The sequence below is a fragment of the Cyberlindnera jadinii genome, assembly GCF_001661405.1.
Source record: "Cyberlindnera jadinii NRRL Y-1542 unplaced genomic scaffold CYBJAscaffold_9, whole genome shotgun sequence".
Lineage (NCBI taxonomy): Eukaryota > Fungi > Ascomycota > Saccharomycetes > Phaffomycetales > Wickerhamomycetaceae > Williopsis > Williopsis jadinii.
In genome coordinates, this window is record NW_017963660.1 from 88,071 (window position 1) to 111,661 (window position 23,591).

General features: G+C 44.3%; 11 protein-coding genes across 11 annotated transcripts; 7 read left to right on the plus strand and 4 right to left on the minus strand.

Annotated features, from left to right (window-relative positions):
- Positions 1 to 1,438: 1,438 nt before the first annotated feature.
- On the plus strand, positions 1,439 to 3,625 carry SAP185 (Sap185p; the record flags this gene model as incomplete). The annotated part of the gene is made up of 2 exons (XM_020212121.1): positions 1,439 to 2,682; positions 2,734 to 3,625. Coding segments are annotated over 2 exons (2,136 nt in total), but the record flags the coding sequence as incomplete, so codon positions are not given.
- Positions 3,626 to 4,210: 585 nt separating this feature from the next.
- On the plus strand, positions 4,211 to 5,463 carry CYBJADRAFT_168256 (3'-5'-exodeoxyribonuclease). The gene has a single exon (XM_020215288.1). It carries the CDS (start codon positions 4,316 to 4,318, stop codon positions 5,393 to 5,395), a length of 1,080 nt encoding a protein of 359 aa, XP_020069752.1. The 5' UTR covers positions 4,211 to 4,315; the 3' UTR covers positions 5,396 to 5,463.
- A 55-nt stretch (positions 5,464 to 5,518) lies between these two features.
- On the plus strand, positions 5,519 to 7,986 carry SRS2 (DNA helicase SRS2; the record flags this gene model as incomplete). The annotated part of the gene is made up of 2 exons (XM_020213737.1): positions 5,519 to 5,612; positions 5,669 to 7,986. 2 exons carry the CDS (start codon positions 5,519 to 5,521, stop codon positions 7,984 to 7,986), a joined length of 2,412 nt encoding a protein of 803 aa, XP_020069753.1.
- TOK1 (Tok1p) lies at positions 7,810 to 10,209 on the plus strand. Its single transcript, XM_020218052.1, has one exon. The coding sequence runs from the start codon at positions 8,266 to 8,268 to the stop codon at positions 10,180 to 10,182; it is 1,917 nt and encodes a 638-aa protein (XP_020069754.1). The 5' UTR covers positions 7,810 to 8,265; the 3' UTR covers positions 10,183 to 10,209.
- Positions 10,021 to 14,200, minus strand: BCK1 (mitogen-activated protein kinase kinase kinase BCK1). Its single transcript, XM_020215289.1, has one exon. The coding sequence runs from the start codon at positions 14,179 to 14,181 to the stop codon at positions 10,237 to 10,239; it is 3,945 nt and encodes a 1,314-aa protein (XP_020069755.1). The 5' UTR covers positions 14,182 to 14,200; the 3' UTR covers positions 10,021 to 10,236.
- A 152-nt stretch (positions 14,201 to 14,352) lies between these two features.
- Positions 14,353 to 14,992, minus strand: MRPL49 (mitochondrial 54S ribosomal protein bL21m). The gene has a single exon (XM_020215290.1). The coding sequence runs from the start codon at positions 14,842 to 14,844 to the stop codon at positions 14,416 to 14,418; it is 429 nt and encodes a 142-aa protein (XP_020069756.1). The 5' UTR covers positions 14,845 to 14,992; the 3' UTR covers positions 14,353 to 14,415.
- Positions 14,993 to 15,239: 247 nt separating this feature from the next.
- PHS1 (enoyl-CoA hydratase PHS1) lies at positions 15,240 to 15,917 on the minus strand (the record flags this gene model as incomplete). Its single annotated transcript, XM_020212808.1, has 1 exon — positions 15,240 to 15,917. The coding sequence occupies one exon, from the start codon at positions 15,915 to 15,917 to the stop codon at positions 15,240 to 15,242; it is 678 nt and encodes a 225-aa protein (XP_020069757.1).
- Positions 15,918 to 16,085: 168 nt separating this feature from the next.
- On the plus strand, positions 16,086 to 17,588 carry GWT1 (glucosaminyl-phosphotidylinositol O-acyltransferase; the record flags this gene model as incomplete). Its single annotated transcript, XM_020213738.1, has 1 exon — positions 16,086 to 17,588. One exon carries the CDS (start codon positions 16,086 to 16,088, stop codon positions 17,586 to 17,588), a length of 1,503 nt encoding a protein of 500 aa, XP_020069758.1.
- A 255-nt stretch (positions 17,589 to 17,843) lies between these two features.
- CYBJADRAFT_168262 (U2-type spliceosomal complex subunit CWC23) lies at positions 17,844 to 18,901 on the plus strand. The gene has a single exon (XM_020215291.1). It carries the CDS (start codon positions 17,871 to 17,873, stop codon positions 18,729 to 18,731), a length of 861 nt encoding a protein of 286 aa, XP_020069759.1. The 5' UTR covers positions 17,844 to 17,870; the 3' UTR covers positions 18,732 to 18,901.
- Position 18,902: 1 nt separating this feature from the next.
- JEM1 (Jem1p) lies at positions 18,903 to 20,624 on the minus strand (the record flags this gene model as incomplete). Its single annotated transcript, XM_020213739.1, has 1 exon — positions 18,903 to 20,624. The coding sequence occupies one exon, from the start codon at positions 20,622 to 20,624 to the stop codon at positions 18,903 to 18,905; it is 1,722 nt and encodes a 573-aa protein (XP_020069760.1).
- Positions 20,625 to 21,704: 1,080 nt separating this feature from the next.
- On the plus strand, positions 21,705 to 23,087 carry CYBJADRAFT_163084 (PLP-dependent transferase; the record flags this gene model as incomplete). Its single annotated transcript, XM_020213740.1, has 1 exon — positions 21,705 to 23,087. One exon carries the CDS (start codon positions 21,705 to 21,707, stop codon positions 23,085 to 23,087), a length of 1,383 nt encoding a protein of 460 aa, XP_020069761.1.
- Between the last annotated feature and the right edge of the window lie 504 nt (positions 23,088 to 23,591).

Consider the following 23,591-nt stretch of genomic DNA (forward strand, 5'->3'; position numbering starts at 1 on the left):
GTAGTAGTAGTAGTAGTAGTAGTAGTAGTAGTAGTAGTAGTAGTAGTAGTAGTAGTAGTAGTAGTAGTAGTAGTAGTAGTAGTAGTAGTAGTAGTGGCAGCAGCAGCAGCAGCCAGTCGTGCGAGCTTTAGCTCTATACGACTTATGCAAAGAGCTGAGGGCATGTATGCAACACACCCACACACCACTGTGTAATCACAGTTCCGCCACCTCACCACTCCAACACAACAGCCGTCCGCTCCTACCCTACAAAGACCTCAATACGTGCTTCCACGCCCATCAAATGCGTCAATCATACTCTATCGCCAACTCACATCGCACTCATTCCAGCGTCACCTGGTACTGCGGGTGACGAGTGCCTACAGGACAAAAAACCACCCAGGTTCGGGACGGGCACACAAAACACCCTTACACACATACAATTTTCCAACGTCCAACGCACGAAGAAGGACAGAAAAAACACACACACAGTAAAAACGTCCAGCGCTCATAGGCCGGACACTCTCGAACTTTGCTTAAAGAACGAAGAATCTCTTCAATTGAGCTCGGTTTTTACCCTCATTTTACAATTGAAAATACACGGAAAAGGCGAAAAGCTACACCTTTTTGCGTTGATACTTACAACGAGCAGAGATAAAGAGAGAAGTAAAGTGGCAGGTTGTTTAAGCTCTCTCAGTGGTATTTTCTCTCTGCTTTGAAAATAGCCTTCCCCAGTTCAGTTTTTTTCGGTTTTTGTCCCTTTGCAGCAGCAGGGACAGGGAAAAGTTTTCCATCTTGGAAGCTGGAAAAACCACCATCGACATTGGTATTCTGAAGCACACAACACAGTAAGATCGAGCTTGCCGGTATAAGTGGGATTTGTGTATAAGCGGTCCCTGAGAGGAGAACAAAAGAGGTGTAATTCGCTTCATTTTGGCATCATTTGTGATATACAGCGCCGCTGCCTGTCATTTCTAACCGACCTTTCCCTGTTGGCGATTGTGTTTGTTTTCTGCTTTCCTATTGCTGGTGACCTGTGAGAGCCACATTTCACTCTCGAAAACACCGTACTTGTCCTTTGTGTGTGTGTGTGTGTGAGAGAGCGAGGGAGATAAAGGGGAAGAGTGAACTACCTTGGCTGACGCAGTAACGTGGTGTCCCTGTTGATCAAGCAATTGAAGAAGGATTTCCAAACATGTCTGGCACTTTTTGGAAGTTTGGCAACGGCTACAATGACAAGTCTGTCATCAATGAGCTTCTGGAGAAAGGGTTCATCCGCCAGGAGAAGCGCGATGGGAACGAGGAACAAGAGGCGTTCAAACAGCACAGGAAGGGTTCTACGTCGACACAGTCATCGGACGAGACGTCGGACGCAGACGACATTTCGTCTTCCCGTTATAACGAGGATGAAACAATAGAAGACGAGGAATCAGAGTCTCAAATGCCAAACCTGGAGATCCTGGACCAGCTACTAGACGAACAAGATATCCTGGAGGAATTGGCTGGCTCGAATTTGAAACTTATCGAGTACTTGAGACATCACGATGTCCTTGAACAACTTGTCACCTACGTCATAACGGAAAATGCCAACGCGAAGGATGAGGAGGCAGTATCTGGAGAAAAACAAGAGCAAGAACAACAGGCAGAAGGAAGTGGATCTGATAACGGTAACGATGACAGCGCCGACGAGGATGACGATGGTACAAGTTCAACTACAAGCTCTGCGGATTCGGTGGATACACCAGAAAAGATCCACGCTAGAAGGGCACAAGTCTCTGCCGAGATCCTCAGCTTGGATGTTTGGTCATTAACAGACTCATTCATGGACAATCATGATTTGTTAAGGAAGTTGTGGACCCTCTTAGATAAGCCATGTCCTCTATCAATGATTGAATCCACTTATTTCATGAAGATTAACGAACACCTGCTTGATATGAAACTACACGGAATGCTGAACTTTCTATTACAACAGAATGACCTAGTGGATAGATTTCTAAGACATATCGATAATCCTCCACTCATGGATTTCCTGCTGAAAGTTATTAGCACTGACAAGCCCGATAATCCAACTGGTATAATTGAAATCTTGAAAGAACAGGAGTTGATTCCTAAGTTGGTCGAGTTTTTGGATCCTGAAATTGGCGCAAGCGTACAGAGTGCTGCCGGTGACTTCATAAAGGCATTTGTCACTATCAGTGCTAATTCAAATACCGATAACTCTACAATTGGCCCAAATGAACTTACAAGAGAATTACTTTCTGAAAAAGTTATGGAACGGTTATGCGAATTGATGCTACACGGGGGAACAAGTCTCGCTAATGGTGTTGGTATTATGATTGAGATTATCAGAAAGAATAATTCGGACTACGATTTTGTACCAGTCCTGTACATCACCATTGAATCCCACCCTCCAACTTCAAGAGATCCTATATATCTGGGACATTTGATCAAAGTTTTCTCGAGAAACATACCAAAATTTACCAAGTTGCTTGAAGAGACGAAACTAGATCAGATGGAAACTCCATTCGGCACAATTGAACCTTTGGGATTTGAAAGATTTAAGATTTGTGAATTGATTGCTGAACTCTTGCACTGCTCTAATATGGGGCTCCTGAACGACGAATCCGGTGAAGATATAGTCAGAGAAAGAGACATTGAAAGGGAGAGAATCATCGCATTAGAAAGAGAACAGAAACCACAGGAGTCTCAAAATCCAAGTGATAACGATGATGCCTTTGATCATGAAATGTCCAGAGAAATCAAAAGGTTGAGCATTGCATCTAATGACGATTCGAAAGATAAATCAAATAGTGATGATCAAATTAAGCTAGAAACTGAGGAGTCTGAAATAGAGACAGACACTGAACTTGATGATGAATCAAAAGTCTCGAAAACAAACTTAGAGTCAGAATCAGATTCAAATGAAGAAACTGCCGATGCCTTTAGATACGATGAAAACGAAGCAAATCTACGTGAAGATCCAGTTGCTGGTGATCAACTCAAAATTTCTCTTGCAGACAACAAGGTGATCTTGTTGATCTTGAACATGTTTTTCCGTTTCCCATGGAACAACTTTTTGCATAATGTGGTCTTTGATATCGTTCAACAAATCTTGAACGGATCCATGGAGATTGGTTATAATAAATATCTTGCAATTGACTTGTTTGGAAGAGGTCAAATCACCAAACTGATTATTGATGGCCAAGAGAACTGTGACAAATATGAAAAAGAGCACGGATTAAGACTGGGCTACATGGGTCATCTTACGCTCATTGCAGAAGAAGTTGTCAAATTCACTGCATTGTACTTACCAAGCTCTATCCATCAAGTTGTGTTGGATGCTGTGTCTGCACCAGAGTGGACAGTATATGTCACTGAAACGCTTGTTGAGACCAGAGAGAAATACAACGCTCTTCTCGGAGGTGAAGCAGAGGAAGAAGACGATGATGAGAAGAAAGGATTTGAATTAGATCCATCCATTGATCATGATATTGCTGGCCTGGCATCACAAAACGATGCCGGTGATAACGAAGAAGAGGACGAGGAAGATACTCAGGGGGACCAATTCTCAAGATATATGTCTCAGCAGATGACCAACGATTTACCGGATAAGTTTGGATCCTCAGATGAAGACGATGAAGAGGATGATGTTTCTCATCAGGGCTATCATCCAGCAAGTCAGTACATGTCAATGGATGACGATGACGATTATGAGGATCCTAATGACGATGGCCAATCGTATCAGAAGAAGAACCACCCACTATACCACGATCTGATATCTCCAACCGATGAGCGTGGTCCACCTCCATCGCATTCTGGATACGACGACGACGATTCCTCCAGCGATAGCGATGATGAAGACGTCCAAGGTCCAGGGCTCATGAGATCGACAAGTCATGAATTAGACTGGGACGATGACGAACAGAATAGGCTAATAAACATGGCCAGCTACATCAAGTCTCATCAATAGAGGTAAGCAAACAGTTAAATACACACACATAATCAAAAGGCTTCTTCTAATCACATAAAAGGCGTACACTGACCCTGTAGAATAGTAAATATCGAAGGTTGCACATCTCCACATTTAGGCACCGACAGCTCCTCCCACCTATTGGCATTTTCACCTTTCCCGGACTTGTCCAAGGCATAGGAACCACCCGGAATCCTCCTTAAAAAGCAGCTTTGAGTGGAAGTTAGGCTGAAGTTGTATTTTGGCCCCCACCCTCCCATAATTTGGTATCACACATTGGAATTCAAGGATCCTCCCATTTCGATAAGAACGATCGTATTCAAAGTGTCGTCGTTGATCACAAGAAGGTTGTTCAGTAGAGTTAAGATGCCGAACTATTTCGATATTGGTGTCAATTTCACGGATCCCATGTTCCATGGTGAATACCATGGCCGTCAAGTGCACAATTCTGATATTGAAGACGTTGTTCTCAGAGCAAAGACATTCAACGTTAGAAGATTACTTCTTACTGGTAGCTCATTGGACGAGAGCAGAAGAACTCTAGAGATTGCAGCCAGCTATCCGGAGTATGCGTTCACCACTGTTGGTTGTCATCCCTGTACTGTTGGTGAAATTCCGTCAGTTGATGAAAAGGTGTACTTGGATGAATTGAAAGAGCTTGCATTGGCTGGCAAGAGATCTGGACTTGTCAAAGCATTTGGTGAAATTGGGTTGGATTATGACAGACTGCATTACACTGATGCAGAAACCCAGAGATTATACTTCAAGAAACAGCTTGACATTGCTGTGGAGGTTGGCTTACCGTTGTTCCTCCATATGAGAGCAGCCAATGAAGATTTCATCAGTATCATCAAGCCGTATCTGTCAAAGCTTCCAAAGGGTGGTGTTGTTCACAGCTTCACAGGCACCGCTGAGGAATTACAGAAACTGTTACTCTTGGGATTTTACATTGGTGTGAACGGATGCTCTTTGAAGACAGAGGAGAATTTGGAAGTTGTTAAGCAGATCCCTCTTGACAAGCTGATAGTGGAGACAGATGCACCATGGTGCGAGATTAAGAGAACACACGCCGGGTATCAATACCTGACAAAGTATCCAAATGCAGCATATCCAAAGATCATCACAAACCAAACTTCTTCGGTGAACTTGAAGGCACAGAGCGTTAGTTCGGGCATGCAAATGGACCCACTGCTACCTTTCCCGTTGATCAAGAAGGAGCACTACTCCAAGTATGACCCAGCACATGAGGCACTTGTTGGCGAATTTGCCAGTCCACTCATCAAAGGCCGTAATGAGCCAGTCCACATCGGCCAAGTTGTTGAGATTGTCTCCAAGATCAAAGGCGAATCCGTGGAAACCATCGCAGAACATGCTTACAAGAACTCCTTGAAGCTCTTTGAAGTTCCTGAAGAGGAAGACGTCATTGATAGATATTTTACTTATTAGCTGAAGAAGGTAGTAGGGATTGTATACGTGATATGTAATCAAGGAAAAAAACGTAAACAAACAAAAAGTAAACAAACAAAAAGTAAACAAACAACAACAACACCATCTTCGCATACAAATCAGATGGAACACTTGAGAGGTCTGAACGAGGAACAACGACTCGCTGTTACTGCACCTTTGAATGGTCAGTTACAGGTGATTGCTGGACCGGGAACAGGTTAGTGTATTCTCCTAAACAACAAGCGATGTTGACTAACAACGTAACGATCACAGGAAAGACCAAACTTCTCACATCAAGAGTGGCTCATCTTCTATTGACCCAGAATGTTCAACCGCATCAGCTAATTGTAACCACTTTCACGAGAAAGGCAGCTCAGGAGATGAAAGAAAGGCTGGCGTTATTGCTTGAGGGATCACAAATTGACGTTTCGAAATTGAGGATGGGGACATTTCACAGTATCTGTATAAGGCTACTTCGAAAGTATTCGGGTGATATGGACCTAGATCCAAGGTTTACCGTGGCAAGTAATAAGGACGTTGACGATATAGTTGATGCTTTGATAGGTAATCTACCTGGACTAGAACTGCCTGAAAAGGCCGATGATGTGATACGGGATGATCAAGGGAGACTGTCAAAGTCTAAGATTAAGAGAGCCATTTCACATCTTAAATCTAAGGCTTTAGATATCAAAGCATATATGGAGAGTGATAAGCATGACAAGGACTTGTTGACGGTTTATGAAGAATACGATAAGCGTATGAAACGTCAATCGATGTTGGACTTTGACGATATCTTACTTCTCTCTCTAAAGCTCCTCAGAAAGAGGAAATGCCTTTTTGGTATTAAGCACGTACTGGTTGATGAGTTCCAAGACACAAACCATATCCAACTCGAACTCATCAATGAGTTTTCACATCAAAATGAAGCATTCCGTGATAACATCACAGTGGTGGGCGATCCAGATCAAAGCATATACGCATTCCGTGGTGCTGTATCTGAAAACTTTGAATTCATGAAGAAGATGTACCCAAGTTGTACTGCTGTATACCTGAGGGAAAACTATCGCTCTACACAAGATGTGTTGGATGCATCTGAACTCATCATGAAGGACCAACAGGATCGTGATTCAAAGTTGTTGAGGTCTCAGTACAAAGACAGTTTCAAGATTGTTTATAGGAATTTTGCTAACGATTTCTTAGAAGCAAAGTTTATCGCTAAGGAAGTGGAGCATGTGATTTCGATGAAGCTTGTTGACGAGAATGATATTTGTATCTTAGTCCGCTCAAACTATATGACACGAATAATAGAAAAAGAGTTGAACAACTGTCGAATCAAATACTCAATAGTCAAGGGTCGTGCTTTTTGGGAAAGAAAAGAGATCAGCTTGTTGGTTGACAGATTGAGAGTTGTTGTTCGACCGCACGATAGTTGTGCACTCCTCAGAGTTCTTGGTTCCCACACAGGCATTGGTCTTATGAGTGTTAAGAAGATTGGCAAGTTGATTGATGAGCTGCATGGGACTAATGAACCACTGAGGATACTTCAAGATATATCATGTGGTAATCTGAGACTGGAAAAACTACAAACTAAAGTGATTAATACCTGTAAAGAGCTTTATGAAGAAATCAGAGATTGCCAAAAAATTTACAATAGGGAGCTATCAGATAGGAGTTCTCTTCTTAGATTGTTTGACCGTGTATCCCAACAACAAGCCATACAAAAATTGGTTACAGATGATGAGGAGAAGCGCAACAATCTTTCAGAGGTTAGAAAATACCTGGAAATATTCGAACCTGATGATATTGATCAAGAAGTGGAGGAGCTGACTCTCTTGGAACATTTCCTCAATTCCATAGATATATACTCACCGGAAGAGATGGATGATGACGACAGGAAGAAGACCAATGAACCATCCAGAAAGGTTTCAATCTCCACCATTCATTCTGCAAAGGGCCTAGAATGGAAGGTTGTGTTTGTTGCGGGTCTGACACAAGGCAAGTTTCCTTCATCACACATTGACCCTCTTGTTGAGTCGCCAGTGAAAAAGGTCTGTGAAGAGAGACGGGTCCTGTATGTGGCCATGACGAGGGCACAACAGTTGTTGTACGTCACATCAGCCTCTGAGACGTCGGTCCTAGTCAAGAGACTTACTGACAATACAGGGATCGCAACACAGAGGCAAATCTCGTTATCCACAACTGAGAAGCTTGAGAAATTAGCCAGGCAGATTGGCACCGTGGTTGAATCCTGTGAAAGTCATGTTCAGAAGTATCTCTCTCTACACCCGGTGGTTACTCCCCAGGACCGTTATTACAACAAGATACAGACAATTGACAAGGCACCTTCAATCGAAAACAGAATAAGCTATGCTGGTGGCAAAGGCCCTAAAGTACCAAGTGACTTCAAACTTGGTCGTTACGGTTACCCGAGAATTGTGACAAAGAGAGCTGTGTCAAGGATTGGCATGCCCGAATATCCAATCCCAGACAACGCACCACCAGTGCTGGCCCCAACTTCAAAGAGTCTCAATCTACCCGCACAGGCTCCCAAGAGAAGGAAGACGCTCGGAGTACGTAGAAGGAAACCCTAAAGGAACAGCAGTTAACGACAAAACTAAATGTATAGTTAAGAAAACTAATAACTGCAATGGAAAACAATAAAAGTACCCGATGTGATGCGAGATGAGGCAGGATAATCCGAGAGAAAACTTAACAAAGAAGGCAAACTCCCCCCGCGCTCTCCAGAGCAACAGAAAAACAAACATCCGGCCTAGGCTTAGGACTTTAGTACCGTGAAGAACAGGTAGTCTTGACCAGGTCAGTGCGTTTGGGACTAGGCCAAAAAGGATCAGCGGTGTAAAAATATTGCCATGGAGGGAGACTTTGAGAGAAGGCATCAACAACTTACAGGGACTCGACGGTATAAGTTGCGAACCCGTGGTAACGTGAGACAGTTCGATCTGCTGGTCATGAATGAAGGTCCAGAAACCTCACGGATCAAACAGGAGCAGCAGCTTGTACAGAGGTATCTTGATATACCCGGGCATCTTCTGAAGAGGTCGAAAGTTAGTAATATAAATGTCAAAGTTGGCTCAGGAAGCTTTGTTGTATGGTTCCTCATATGGACATACCTACCCATAGTGACTGCTTGTGTTGCACCGTTGTCCAACATGCTCAGTATAGCAGCGCTGGTGACGCACTGGAGAGGTTCCGCTGACGGCCTGTACCAACAAGATGAGGTGATGGTGTACGTGTTGAACTCGGTATCCCTTGCTTCTGGGTCATTGGCCAACCTCTTTCTAATCATGAACTTTGGAAAGAGAATCCAGTACAAGGTCTCTCAACCGTTGTCGATCACGTTCTTCTTCATCGCCAGTATCATATTACTGAGTGCGCTGGTTGTTGCACAGAGGCATTATTACCATGATGATCATTACTACAAAACTGAAGGGTTTTGGTTTGCAGTATTGACTTGTATATTGTACTTCCTGTGCTCTTTCACTTGTATGGTCAACTTTCTGGGTTACTTCTTAAGCAAGTATCCACCAGATTTCAACCTTGATAGGTCAGAGAGAGCACTAGTCGTCTACACTTTCCTGCTTGCCATATGGTTTGTATGGGGGGCTGCGTTGTTTAACAAGCTGATGTCGATCAGTTATGGTAACGCAATGTACTTTTGCGTCGTGTCGGTGTTGACCCTTGGATTCGGTGACAACGTACCAACAACTACAGTTGGCAAGGCACTGGCATTGGTGTATTCTTTAACTGGCCTTATCATATTGGGGTTGATCATTGCAATGATACGTACCATTGTGGTCCAGTCAGCATCTCCAGTGATGTTTTGGAATGCCATTGAAGAGAGAAGAGCTAAGTTATTACAAAAAGTGCAAAAGGAACATCTCACGATGGAACCTGAAGAAGCATTCGATTTGATGCGTTCAATAAGGCGAAGATCCAGGAAATACAAGAGAAATATCAGCTCTCTAGGATCACTGATAGTCTTTGCGATCTTTTGGCTGCTCGGAGCAATGGTGTTCTACTTTACAGAGAAATGGTCATACTTCAATGCCGTTTACTTTACTTTACTTTCCTTGATGACTATTGGATACGGTGATTATACACCAAAAAGTGCAGCAGGAAGATGCTTCTTTATATTGTGGGCATTACTGGCTGTTCCAATGATGACGGCATTGATCTCCAGTGTTGGTGATACTCTGTACCATTGGGCAATGATGAGTGCTTCATCCCGGCTGATAAGGTTCTTATTCAGGAAGACAAAGCCGACTGTCCAAAATACCATTTCATTCCCAGGGGATGAAGAGGATTTCGACGATGAAGAGAGTGATGATGATAATGACAACGAGACAAGAAGTGTCGACGAAATCATTCAACAAGCCAAGTACAGGAAAAGAAAAATTGCACAGACAAACACACTTGTTAAAACACTTGGTAAATTGATGCGTGAGGCAAGAGACTCTCCTAAGAAGAAGTACACATTCGATGATTGGAACTCTCTGATACAGAGCTTTGACGATACAGAAGCACAGGTTGTAGGAGCCGACAAGCCGGACTTTTGGATATCAGACAATTCACCTTTACGTTATCCCATTGATGAGCCAAGTTACCTCACATATATGTTGTTTGATAAACTACAAACATACACTGAGCTGAGACTATTGGAACTGGAGGAAGAATTACAAGCACTGATTTCATCTCGAGCGAACTCGATCTCGGACAATGTGGGCGACTCGTCGAGTGATACGCAGACCCAGTGCTCTATTAAATAATGAATTGATGAACTGTTTAATATTTTTCTAGTTTTCATGTATTGTAATAAGGCCTCACATTTGGAACTTCTTCTCGTTAGCCTTGATGAGCCTCGATAACCTCGTGTCGGAGAAGGAGAATGTAGGGTCTACTCCACAGAACTTATCCACCAGAAGCTGCTGAGCTGTTGGTCTTTGAGAGGCATCCACGGCAAAACATTGATCCAGGAAATGCCTTCCAACCATGGAGACCAAAGGCAACGTATCTTCAGGAATAGGAGGTGCAGCCTTGGATTTACCAATCTTCAGCATAGCCGGTATGGCCTCCAAGTTTGACCATGGACGACGTCCTGCAAACATTTCCAAAACAACACATCCAAGAGACCATATATCAACCTTTGCACTATAACCTGCCCCTGCACTATTGACAACTTCTGGTGCCATCCAAAAGATGGTACCTTGCATTGACATTCCAGCATCATTGGCATAGATATCGTTAGATTTCTTTGAGATGCCAAAATCGGAGATCTTACAAACACCGTCAAGATCCAGCAATAAGTTATCTGCTTTCATATCACGATGCAAGATTCCTCTGGAGTGGAGATAAGCCAGTCCAGCAACAACCTGAGCAGTAAGGAACTGAATAAGTGGCTCCTCGAATTTCCCATAGAGTCTCAAACATGATGCAACAGATCCTCCCGCAACATATTCGAGGAACAAGTTATAGTCCTTTTCAGTTTTTTCAAACCCAAGATACTGTACGATGTTCAAATGGTCGAGATCCTTCAATGTGTCCACTTCAGATTGAAGGGCATCAATAACGTCTTTGATACGTGCTGACTCGCTCGTTGTCTTGCGTGGGATGTGAACTTGTTTCACAGCAATCATTTCACCAGTCGTTACATTAAGTGCTAAGAACACATTGCCAAACGTTCCCTTCCCAATCAAATCACCTTTTACCCAAGAGAATTCTTTGATTTCAGCATCATTATCACGTTTTAAACGGGCCATCTCTTGCTTGCGGTTAGGTCTAACCTCCACAACTTTACGACCCCACATCTTCGTGCTCTGTCGTCTAACCAATCCTGGCTGGGTATTCTGTCTCGTTAAGTTTTCTCTCTTACGTGCTTCTCCTGCTTCCTTTGCAACAGCACGAATGGTTTTCATTCTCTGTGGTTTATGCAACTTCTCAAAGTCCTCGTCAATACTACTCACCACCTTTCTGATTGGTTTTGCCTTTGGTGGATTAATGACATTAGAAGGCGATGATGGTACAGATGGTAGTTCTAACACAGGTTGATCGAGATCTGTGTTGGGAAAGAACTTCTCGATGTTGTCATACAACACTTCTGCTGGCGGTCTGACAACCATCTCTGCAATCGACTCGTCGTTGGTACTGGACTTCTGGGATGGTGCTTTTGCCCAAAAATCATCATCATCAGAGTCATCATTTTCCGTATCGTCCAATTCAGGAGCATCATCAAATGAGATGATGTTTTCTTTGAATTTATCAACCGTCCGAATTGAACGCGTTGAGTGTGTTCGTGTCAGGGAGCGTTTGACCCTCTCTTCATCGTTGTTCAATATAGTGTGGAGGGCCTTTCTCGATATTGGTGAAACAGACCCACCACCTTTATACGGTTGCGGTATAAGCGTGTTACTCGATCCTGGTGTATAGGTCGAGATAAATGTACTTTCTCCGCTGATAGATTCTTTCAATGGTTCCAGTCGAGTAACAGAACCGGAACTTGAGTTGGCAGAACCATTCATACCAGGCCTTTGAGGAGGAGGAGGAGCCACCCTTTTGGCAACAAACGGTGATTCTCTTCTCTTGTCAAAGTTGATCTCTCCTCTATTCGCCGGTCTGACGATTCTGAAAGAGCTTCCACTGTCATTTGTTAGAGTTGGAATTCTGGCTGTTTGCTTGACAGCTGACGGTCTCATTGGCTTTGGTTGAACAGGTTCAAGTCGTTTTGCTGGCTTCAATGGTTCATTTGTAGGTTTCTCTGGTCCAGATGCAACGGCATTCTTTGGCAAGCTTTCCTTAAAGTTCCAGTAGTCAGTGTTTGGTGATTTCTGAACCGCATCGTAGTAATGTTGTGGAGTATTTGGGTATAATTTATCTTCTTTGCTCTCGAAGGAATTCAGATCAGACACGCTTCCAATTGATGAGCTTGTGATTGTTGAAAGGGTATCTGCAGAAGTTATAAAGAACTTCCCTGTGCAAGGTATGTACCTGGAGGATACAATATGGTCCAGTGCATCCTCATCAAGACTTTCGCCTATGGAGCATCCAAAATCAGTCAGATGCACAGTAAATTCAAGAGATTTGAGTTCCAAGACATCACATAGTAGTTTTCTGAAGCCCTCCCTTGTATCACACTGTCCAACGTTCACAGCTTTGAAGTTTATATTGTCCATCGTAACCAGTACGTATTGATCAGAGTTCTTCTGTTTCGCCACAGGTTGGAATTTACGATCAAGGACAAATTGAGGGAGAGCAGAGATCCTCTCCTTGGAACCATCAGAAGAGCTTTTAGATGTGTCAGATTTTCTCCCTTTCACTTTCTCAAATGAGGAAGTTGCAGGGCTCACAGGAGATGAAGATTCCTTCTCTCTTGATAAATCACGACTTCTCTGTTTCCCTCTGAGGTTGAATTTACTGAAGGTTGACGGTTTAGCATCTTTATCCCTTTTCCGGTCCTCAGAAATACCTGTGAGGTTAGAAGAACTGCCATTGAACAAAGACGTAAACAGCGAGCTTTCAGAGGAGCTCGACTTTTTATGTCTTCTAAACAACCCGTGGCTAACGACTGGTGACACCGGTGAGGTCACCCACATATTCCCTGTGGACTCGTCTGTAGTGGATAGTGGTCTTTGCTTTGCTATATTCTTCCCGACACGGCCTTGTTGAATAGACGGTGGTCTTGAACTTTCAGAAGACGGCGAAGAGTCTTTAAACGTTGGGGCTGATTGAGTCGGCACCAGTTTCTCAGTCACAGCAGCAGTCTCAGAAGAGGACCTTCTGTGTGGCAGTTTGGGCGATGACGGTGGACTTGAGTCCATGTTATCTATGGAAGACACGCTTGATGTTTCCAGAGGAGAGATAGTGTTTGTCACTGATGTTGACCTATCCAGCGTCTTCCTCAGGACATGGATGAACCTCGATTGCGTTGAATCATTGGACGTGTCCAGTTCGCTCTTGTAAGCACTCAACTTTTGATAGTTGGTCAGGCTCAAGAACTCTGAGCCAACAAGCATGTGCTTTTTGACCATGACAGCCCATGTGTCGTTGAACTGGTTTAGTCCTAACCAGTATATGATGCGTTCCAAAGTCCACTCTTCTGGTGTTTGAACGTCCCATGACACCGATACCTGGCGACTGTGAGGAGGATTTCTCGGTAATGTCTTGGTCTTTGACTGTGTGAGCGAGTTCAAAGGACTCTCATTCGGAGCAGCAGCACTTGTGTTGAGGAAACTGAACTCCTTTGAGCTGTTCACTGCTAACTGATCCCCAGGCGATTTTGAAGGAGTTGATGTATACAGGGCAGTCTCGATCTTCAAGGGGATCTTTGGCGATGTTTTCTTCAAAGACACCTTCGAAGGCGTCGACTGATCGGTGTAGACGCTCCCTACTGATTCAGAGTGCGCTGTATGGAACGATACACTGCCCTGTGTGGTATCTCTGAGGCTTTGATCCCCGTCACACACAGACGACAGCTTCAACGGCGCCGGCGATGAAGGATACGACTGCTCCTCAAACGAGAACTTGCTGCTGGCATCACCTTCACTATTGGACGTTCTATTCGCCGTTATATTGTGCCTGTGTGAATCCTCAGCGGATTTGACGCTTGACGATGACAGCTTCCTAACCTGTTGAGCTGGTAAATATGCAACGCTTTCAGAGCCTTTCAGCGACCGTACGCTTTCACCCAACAGAGGCACTGCGTTGACCAGCAGTTCCGGCAGTGCATCCGTTCCACGCTGTGAAGCCTCTTCATAACCGTTTTTAGACGACATTTCCACCCGCTTGGCCCAGTCAAACCAGCCTGGATACTCGTGCTATTGTTATTGTTTTGATTTCAGCCACCGGCGGCAAGGCCGCGGTGTGTGAACCGATGGATACTGCTAGTGCTACTACTAGTTGATGAACCATATGGAGGCGGTTGCTCCATCCAGCATCGAACAAAGCTCTCTATTTATGTACATTTGTAAGCTATTTACACATCTGCCATTATGGGGGCGGGAGGAGGCTCAGTTGAGTTTCAGCTCTGTGACTCTTAGTATCGTTCTGTGTGGTTTAGAGATGGCATGTTTCACGATTCTCTGTCTTCTCTTTGTCTTCTCCGTCACTCTCATTGGCAGCTTGGTCTTCTCCAGCACAGTTGCCTTGATGGTGAATAGCTCTGGGCTTATCGGCTCATCGACGAAGGTGTAGTTACGGGAGCCAATGGTGGTGACGTTGTGGAAGTTCAGGACATCTCCAACCTCAGCGGTCTTCAGGTTGAATGGCAGCACCATCTTATCCCCCTTGGTGACGAGGAATGGGTTGTTGTGGACTTTGACGACAGCATAGAGATCGCCTTCGAGCTTGAGCGGCGTGAGATCTGGAACAGCTCCATCCTGTGGCTTCTGCTGTTGGAATAATGGGAGGTGTGTACTGAAAGCTCTTGAGGCCATCATGAAAGGAACAACAGGGGAAACCTTTTGAACGGCAAAGCTTGGGGCACGAAGTTGTGCCACCAGTGATCTGGCAAGTGGACGTGTGAAACTCATCTTTTGTTACGTCGGAAACCGATGTGTCTTCCTTTCCAGCAAAGCGTTGTTGAAGCACACTTCGTTGATCAAACAACTTTTTTCATCCAAAATGCACCGAGGAAAAGCGCATTTGTGACGAAAAAAAAAGAAGTGCGAAAAAGTACGAAAAAGGGCGAAAATATCCCAATTAGGCAATTGCCATTTACAGACACGATTAGTGCCAATGTGTATATATTGTGCTCTGTTTTACCAATACGATATACATGGTATCCAAAGCCATGTCAATGGTTTATATACTGCCATATTGAGTCACTGGTGGATCACTTTTGCTTCTTGGAATCACCGTTCAGCGCCTTCATGACCTTCTTTCTCTGCTTCAACATGTGTCCAAAGAGCACTGGGAACCCAGGGATGTATGTGAGCATGCAAATGATGAGGAAGTACTTGTACCAAGCACCCACTTGAGAGGCAGCTTCGTCCAAAGACTTATAGATGATGGTCAGCTCACTGCCGACACCCAGCGGGTACAGCACGAAGAACAAGTTGTATCTCAACCATGTTAAGACATAAGGGGCCTCACCGTTGCTAACCAACACCTGCGCGTAGTAGAAGTATCTAACAATCTCCGTGATAGACCAGGCAACGTTCAAGGTGATGTAAGCCCAGTGGACATTGGCTGGCGAGTTTGGCAGCACGACAAAGATACCCCAGACGATGAGCAATCTTGACGACACTTGCATCAACGTCGTCATCACTGGAGATCTCACATTACCGACATAGGAGTTATAGATCTCGTAAAGAGCCAATGTCTGAATACCGACAAGTATGTTTCTAGACTTCTCAAAAAGAAATGGTTGGCCCAAGAGCAAAGAGAGAAAGATGGTGTTTCCGAGTACAACAACCCATAGCGTAGCAGAGAAGTTGTTGTAAAGAAACAATTGCTTCTTAACGTCAGGATCTTCATGACGAGGCACTCCTTCACGTGTTCTAGAGGACATTCTGCAGTTATTTCGATGGTTTACAGTCCAAGACTCCCCTTTGAAAGTTGTTGAGTTGAGCAAATCACAAGCTTTTTTGGGTATTATTCTGATTTTTATTCGCTCGCCTCCAACTGCCTGCCCTGTCCCTTCAACAGCAGAGACAACACGTATTCCAGCTGAACGAAGATGGCGAGAGTGATAGACAAAAGCATTGGAATCTCACAAACTGTCAGCAGAACACTGAAGGACCGTAAGGAGGAGTTTGTTTCTGGCCTAAGTGGCGGGTCAATTGGCGAGATCAATGCTGTGACAGCGATTGCGCTTGTGGGATACGTGTCATGGTGTTTGATCAACAGGAACTCATCACTGTTCTCTGAAGGGCAGAAATGGAGCTCTCTGAGTGTAACGGTGGACTTCTTGTTGAACTGGATCGGGCTTCTGCTGTCAATCACGATATATGCCTCTTCACCGTTGACATTGGCTGTTGCTATAGTCACTCCCGCTGTTCTGGTGAGCCTCACTTCGAAGCACAACCACCGCCAGCGCACTAAGCTTACAAAGGGTTCAGCGTCGGCTCCAGCCACAGCATTCCTTCCAAAGAAGCCCTTCATCACCGCATATCGTGGTTCAATGATGATCATTACAGCTTTGGCGATCTTGGCTGTGGATTTCCCGGTGTTCCCTCGTAGATTCGCCAAAGTTGAAACCTGGGGAACTTCGCTGATGGACCTTGGTGTTGGATCATTTGTCTTTTCCATGGGCATTGTTTCGTCAAGAAGCATTATACTTGAGGAGACGAACAGTGGGAGTGGATACTTCACCAAGCTCTATAAGAGTTTAAGAAGTACAATGACACCATTGGTGCTAGGGCTGCTGAGACTGGTGCTTGTGAAGAACCTCGAATACCAGGAACACGTTACCGAATACGGTGTTCACTGGAACTTCTTCATTACTCTGGTTCTTGTAGGACCATTATCGATCCTTTTAAGCCCACTGTTCTCCTATATACCACGTGCAGTTGTTTCCATAGCCATTTCACTGGTCTATGAGTACTTCATATGCAAAAAGGAAGGCTTCCTCTCATATCTCTTGCTAGCCCCAAGAACAGATCTACTAAGCTCCAACAGGGAAGGTGTCTTCTCACTGCTTGGCTATTTGGCTATTTATCTTGCTGGTCAATCAACTGGGTTCTACGTCCTACCATCTCAGAGAACAAAGAATAACCTGTTCAGGCCTTCAAGGGAGGTAAAATACACAGGGAGCCGTTTCACATCTGTATCTCCAATAGCTGGGCTGATTACCTGGTTCCTGACGTACTTTGTCCTGTTCAAGTTTGTTCAGAACAACCACTACTACAGCGTCTCAAGACGTCTTGCTAACCTTCCATACGTCCTATGGGTGTCCGCGTACAACACAGGCTTCTTGCTATGCTATGCAATCATCGACAAGTACATGTCACCAGAGTGGCTCTCGTACGAGTCACGTATTCCAATCTCACTAGATGCTATCAATTCCAACGGTATGGTTATGTTTTTGCTGGCCAATGTCACAACCGGGTTGACAAACATGTCGTTGAACACTCTGGACTGCTCTAACAGTGTCAGCATCATCGTTCTTGTGCTTTACAGTGCCTTCTTAGCGATTGTGGGGGCATCACTCTACAAAATGAAGATCTTTGTAAAGCTTTGATGAGTGGCTCATAGTCCCATATTATCCTTCATATACGATGTAATTAACATATTTAACCAGACACACCAGAATTTGCTCAGAGGTACACATTGGAGAGGTAACAATATTTATACCAGGTGATCTCTGTCGTACAGTTAACACTGGATCATTGAACACTATTCAGTTTTATAATTATCGATTATAATCGTAGAGAAATCGTACACTCTCCAAAAAAATGTAGGCGAAAACAGAGGGCACCATCATCACATTACCAATGAAACATCAACAGAACATCAGATCCAAATGTCTAAAGAATTGGAAGAGCTCAGGTCTGGTGGAGTAGACATCTACAATCTTCTCGATATACCCAGTGACTCTTCGCTGTCTGTTATACGAAGAGCCTATAGAAAACAGGCATTGTTATACCATCCTGATAAGAATAAGTCCAGCGATGCCCAGACGAGGTTCCATCAACTTTCATTGGCCCTTGAGATACTCAAGGACGATGCACTTAGGAAGTCGTATGACCAGTGGCTCCTTGCTAGACAGAGAGAGCGTGAGAATGCCGAGAAGCTGGGCGCTGAAAGGTTGAAGATGAAGCAAGAGTTAGAGGAAGCTGAACGTAAGCGGAAATGGGGCAAGAGAGACGTTGCACTTTCGGAGAACCAATACGCCCTGAATCTCGAGAAACTAAGGAAAGAAGGAGCTGAGATACGTGTACAGTATGAGAGAAACTACCAGAGTAAGGTATCCCAGGCTAACCGACCATTCGATGAGGTAGGCGTAGACCAGGCCAATAGGACAGTTCAAGTACAATGGAGGTTTAAAGAACAGATATCAGCATTGTTTACTGATGAAATTCTCAAAGAATGCTTTGAAGTCTTTGGGGAGGTTGAGTATGCTAAGATCTTAGATAGGGGCTCTTCAAAGTATCAAACTGGTATTGTTGTGTTTGTTGATGCGAAATCAGCAAAGAATGCTGCAAACTACGACATTACAACGAGTCCTAGTATATGGGACGATACTGCTTATAAGCAAGTTTCCAACATGTTTAGATCAATAACATGGGTATTGGAAGCGAGAAACAATGGTATGGAATTTGAAGAGTATATGAATTTAACACTTGAGAGGTTGGCTACAACAAGGAAAGTGGGTGCAATGTGATTTTCCACAACTCCACCATTTAGAAGAGATCAACCTCTTACTATATATGGTTTCTATATACTTCCTAATATATGGCCAGATCTGTATATTGTACTGATACAGAAGTTGATACATCAAAGAAACACATTGATCAAGACCTTAATGGCCTTCTTGTGTTGTATAATTCTACATTCAACCAAAGTGGAAATTACCACCACCACCATTGCCAAAATGGAATTGGAACCCACCATTACCAAACCCTCCAAATGGATTACCACCGGCGTGTTGCGTATAACGCTGTTGACGTTGATGATTATGTTGATGTTGGGACTCATGGTCGTTTGGATCAATACCTAAGTCATAATCCTTTCTCGATTTAGGATCACTCAGCACCTCATAGGCCATGTTTATCTGTGTCATCTTATCCTCAACCTCTTCTGGGGAAAGATCACCTTTATACTTATCTGGGTGATATAACTTTGAAGCTTCACGATATGCCTTTTTGATTTCACGCTCATCAGCAGTCTTGTCAATGTTCAATATGGCATAATAGTCATTTTTTGGTTTGGAAGGGGGTCTTTGGTGATGCTGTTGTTGTTGCTGGTATTGCCTTTGTCTGTGTTGTCTCTGTTGATGCTGTTGTTGTTGGTTATGTTCCTGTATCTTCTCAAGACGTTTGGAGACAAATGAACACTTTTGCATGTTCTTTGGTAACTGTGTAATCATCTGATGGGCTTGATGAAATTCTTTTGAATGGAGAGCTTTGTCTATTTTGATCAACGAGCGTGGTAGTGAATCTTCCGGTAATTTCTTCCCATATGTCTTCAACATTGTTGAGTCATGACGCAATATCGCATCCATAGCGAGAGTCGTATATATCGTCATCTCCAACTGGTTATACTTCAAGTTGAACTCATCGTTGAATTCTTTAGCTTTATGAAGAATGAAGTCGAGATTTGTTTTGAATTGTTCATTTAACCGGCGTATCTTGAGGAACTTATCCTGTTTGGTTAGCGATGTAGCAAGATCTTTGATATCAATGGCCTCCAGCTCCAATTTTTCATCGTTGTTTTCCTGTAAGGAGGCGTAATACTCTCTTTGGTGGGATAGTTGCGTCAAGATGGAGGAGTATTTGTTGAGCAGTTTCGAGTTCATCTTGCAATTAGCATTGTCCATGTCGTAATGGAGACATTTCTTGTTGGCATTCAACGCTGTGGAATATTCACCTAGGCCAAAGAGGTTGATATTTGAAAGTGTATTCCAATTCTCAGATTTGATGGCTGGATTGACTTTGATCATCACTGTATAGTCATTGATCAGATCAGCAAACAGCGCATTCTGTTCAGCGATACCATCACTTGATTTGATCTTATCATGTATCAGTTGTATTCTTCTCTCTCGAAGCTGCGCATCAAACGGCGATATGATAATAGCCTCACCAAGCTTTTCAAGATCACCAGAGTGCTCTAATTCTTCAATGCGATGGATCTGGTCTAATGCACTGGAATAAAGCGGATCTTTGGGATTGATCAATGCACCCAGGCCTTTCAACTTATCCCTATTGCCGTATTTGACCAACAGATCCAGCAGGTTCTTCTTTACAGCTGCGTTGTTCGGGTCCCAGGTCATTGACCTCTCAAGGTCGTTTATGGCGTTGGAGTCTTTGCCCAAGCTCAAGTTGACGATGGCCTTTCTATACCACGTCTTGGCCAATATCGCACTAAACTCAACATCGTCAGCGCTATCTGGTGTCCCTTTCAGCAGTTGCTCAAAGCCATTGAGAACCTCCACAGTAGGTCCATGCTGAGCAAAATCAGCATCCACAAGGGCCAGTTGTTCATTAAACTCAGTGAGAGACACACCGCCGAGACCCGATATTAAGAAGGACACCAGCAGCGTTGTTCGTAGTTTCATTGGTTACTGAATAGATACGCCTAAGCCAGTCCAGTTGTTGTATCCGCTGGGTATTTCTTTTGCGACGTGCTTGTGCTTGTGTGTGTTGTCCCACCAATCTCTATGCCACGTCAGTGTTCTCGAGGTGTGCGATGGCCTCTTTCTGCGTGTGTCTTTCGCTGTCGCAGCCTTCGACAACTTTCTAGAACTTACCCTAGAGATTATTACAAGAAGTACCCGTTTCGGCAATTATCCGAAACAAGTAAGCGCATAAGTGGATGTGCTCCAACCACTTAACAGTAGCAGGCTCCTCGGAGTCTCAATCTCTGCGGTTGCGCATATTGGCAGTTCTGCTCAGCTTACAGCGAAGAGGTAAATGGTGGTGTATCGTGCCCTTTTACGCGATATGGGAACGGTGCAACGGTGGTCCCGGTGATCTACTTCGGCTGTGAGGTATAGCCTCGGAATCGTCGAGTGTTAACTGTCCAATGGCGTTCTCTCACCATATTGGTGAAAGACGGGATGCGAATACCGCCAGCACCCGAGGTTGACACATTTACTCAGCAGATGTAGTCCCTACCTGAATAGCAGTCGGTTGGCTAATGTATGGAGAGACCCGGCACCTGCAGACGCGAGGAAACGGAGTCAACATTGCCAATGGGCCCCAGAGTGCTGTGGAAACTCTCCTCCATGTTAGTTGCACTTATCAGAGGTTGCAATTTCCAGATGAAGAGGAGGGAAGGACGTATGCGGCACCCGAACTCCGCACCGCTATGTTCTCAGCAGGATTTTTCAGATTTCCCCCCGGAGACGCTGTTTCTTGCCCGTAAAGTACAAACTGCTTCTCAGAGTGCGTTGGCCAAATTTTGCTATTCAACGCGCGCGCGCGCTGTGGCCTGCGCGGTTGGTGGGAAACGATCCCCGTCTTAGATGTTAATCGTGTTTATCGTGCTTTGATGATCAGTGCCGGAGGTTGGAACCCACTAGGACCATAAAGATTATAAAAATGGCAGCGTATTCCCTCTTTTCAATTCCGACAGAACAGTGTTCAACCCCTTAGATTCAAAATTCCCCTTGAATTATCAAATAAAAGCCGTCACAATGTCTCAAACCCAAGTTCAAGTTGAAAAGCCAACTGCTATCTTACAAACCGCCATCAAGAAACTCCCAGTGGTTCTCTCCGGTAAGGGCGTCCACGTCACCGTGAGAGATCCAGAGACCGGTGAGGTCAGGGAGATGTTGGACGGTAACTCTGGTGCTGCTGTCTCCTCTGTAGGTCATGGTGACCCGGAGATTCAAACTCTGATGAAGGATGCCGTTGATAAGCTTGTCTACAACTTCCCATTGCTCACATGTAACGAGCCATCAGAACAACTCGCTCAATTCCTTATTGACGAGTCTAATGGTGCCTTTGAGGCCGCCACCTTTACCGGTTCTGGCTCTGAATCTAACGAGAACGCGCTCAAGATTGTAAGAAAGTTCCACATCGAGAATGGCGATTTGAAGAGAATCAAATTCATCTCTAGAAAGCAATCCTACCACGGTTTCACCATCGGTGCTTTGTCCATCTCTGACAACGTTAGAAAGTTGGAGTTCTCTGATATCTTGATGCCAGAAAACATCACCCCAAAGACCACACAATGCTACCCATACCGTAACATGAAGGAAGGTGAGACACTTGAACAGTACAAGGACCGTTTGTTGCAAGACTTGGAGGACATCTTCATCAAGGAAGGCCCAGACACCATTGCTGCGTTCATTGCTGAGACCGTTACCGGATCTACCTTTGGTTGTTCATTGCCAATTCCAGGCTATCTCGACGGTTGTCGTGACATTTGTCACAAGTATGGTGCTGTCTTCTATTTGGATGAGGTTATGTGTGGTATGGGCCGTATGGGTTCTCTCCACGCCTGGCAACAATTCATGACCGGTCCAGGTCCAGATATCCAAACAAATGGTAAGACTCTTGGTGCTGGTTATGTTACTATCGCATCTATCCTCGTTGGTCCACGTATCATGAAGGTTTTCCATGAAAAGAAGTCAGCCATTGCCGGCGCACAGACGTACCACTCCCATGGTTTCAATTGTCAAGTTGCCCTAGACATCCAAAAGAAAGTTAAAAGGGAAAACATGATTGCAAACATCAAGGAACAAGGTGCTCATTTTGGTGAACAACTTAAGCTCAAGCTCAAGGACTCCAAGACTGTTGGTGATGTGAGAGGTGCTGGTGGTTTCTGGGCAATCGAATTTGTCAAGGACAAGACGACCAAGGAGCCATTCCCAACAAGCGTTGCATACGGTGCCAAGTTCTCAAAGACCTTGTACAAGAACGGTCTCTTCACCCTTCCAGGTAGCGGTACCATTGATGGTATCAACGGTGACCATGCCTTGTTCTCCCCAGCTTACTCGATCACCAGAGAGGAGACTGACAAGATGATTGACATCATCGTTAAGACAGTGGCTGAATTGGAGGCTGAATTGTAAAATAGAGGCGAACAAGAGTAGATAGAGCTGAGCTCAGGTATTTGCAAGTGCTGATTTAATGATATAGTGTGTTTTCTAGTTTTAACCAATATTTGTAGAACTCTGTACATCTATTGCAGCTTCGTATAGTACATACCAATGTACGCACTAGTACAACAAGTAACCTGGCTATACGCTTCAGACGCCCACATAGGTCTGTGCTTCAACAATTTGTACTGAATGAAGCGTGTTTGACCTCATGTAACCATCTCACCTGAACAACAGGCCTAAACTACGAAGGAACAAGACATAGAGAGATAAATATATAGTCCAGCTTGTAGGTATATCATCACATCAGGAGCATTGGTCCATAGACTACACGAGTACAATTGTATCAGATTTCAAAGTAAGGAACTTACATCAAGTTGTACTCTGAATCACACAATCATCGTCTAGCTGTGATTTGTTTACTCATCATAGCCATAAACTGGTGTGTTCTTCAAGGGTTAGCTTAGAGTTTCCAAA

Excerpts from the sequence above, each read along its gene's own strand:
- CYBJADRAFT_168256 (XM_020215288.1), top strand. The coding sequence starts at position 4,316 with ATGCCGAACTATTTCGATATTGGTGTCAATTTCACGGATCCCATGTTC.
- TOK1 (XM_020218052.1), top strand. The coding sequence starts at position 8,266 with ATGGAGGGAGACTTTGAGAGAAGGCATCAACAACTTACAGGGACTCGA.
- BCK1 (XM_020215289.1), bottom strand. The coding sequence starts at position 14,181 with ATGTCGTCTAAAAACGGTTATGAAGAGGCTTCACAGCGTGGAACGGAT.
- MRPL49 (XM_020215290.1), bottom strand. The coding sequence starts at position 14,844 with ATGATGGCCTCAAGAGCTTTCAGTACACACCTCCCATTATTCCAACAG.
- CYBJADRAFT_168262 (XM_020215291.1), top strand. The coding sequence starts at position 17,871 with ATGTCTAAAGAATTGGAAGAGCTCAGGTCTGGTGGAGTAGACATCTAC.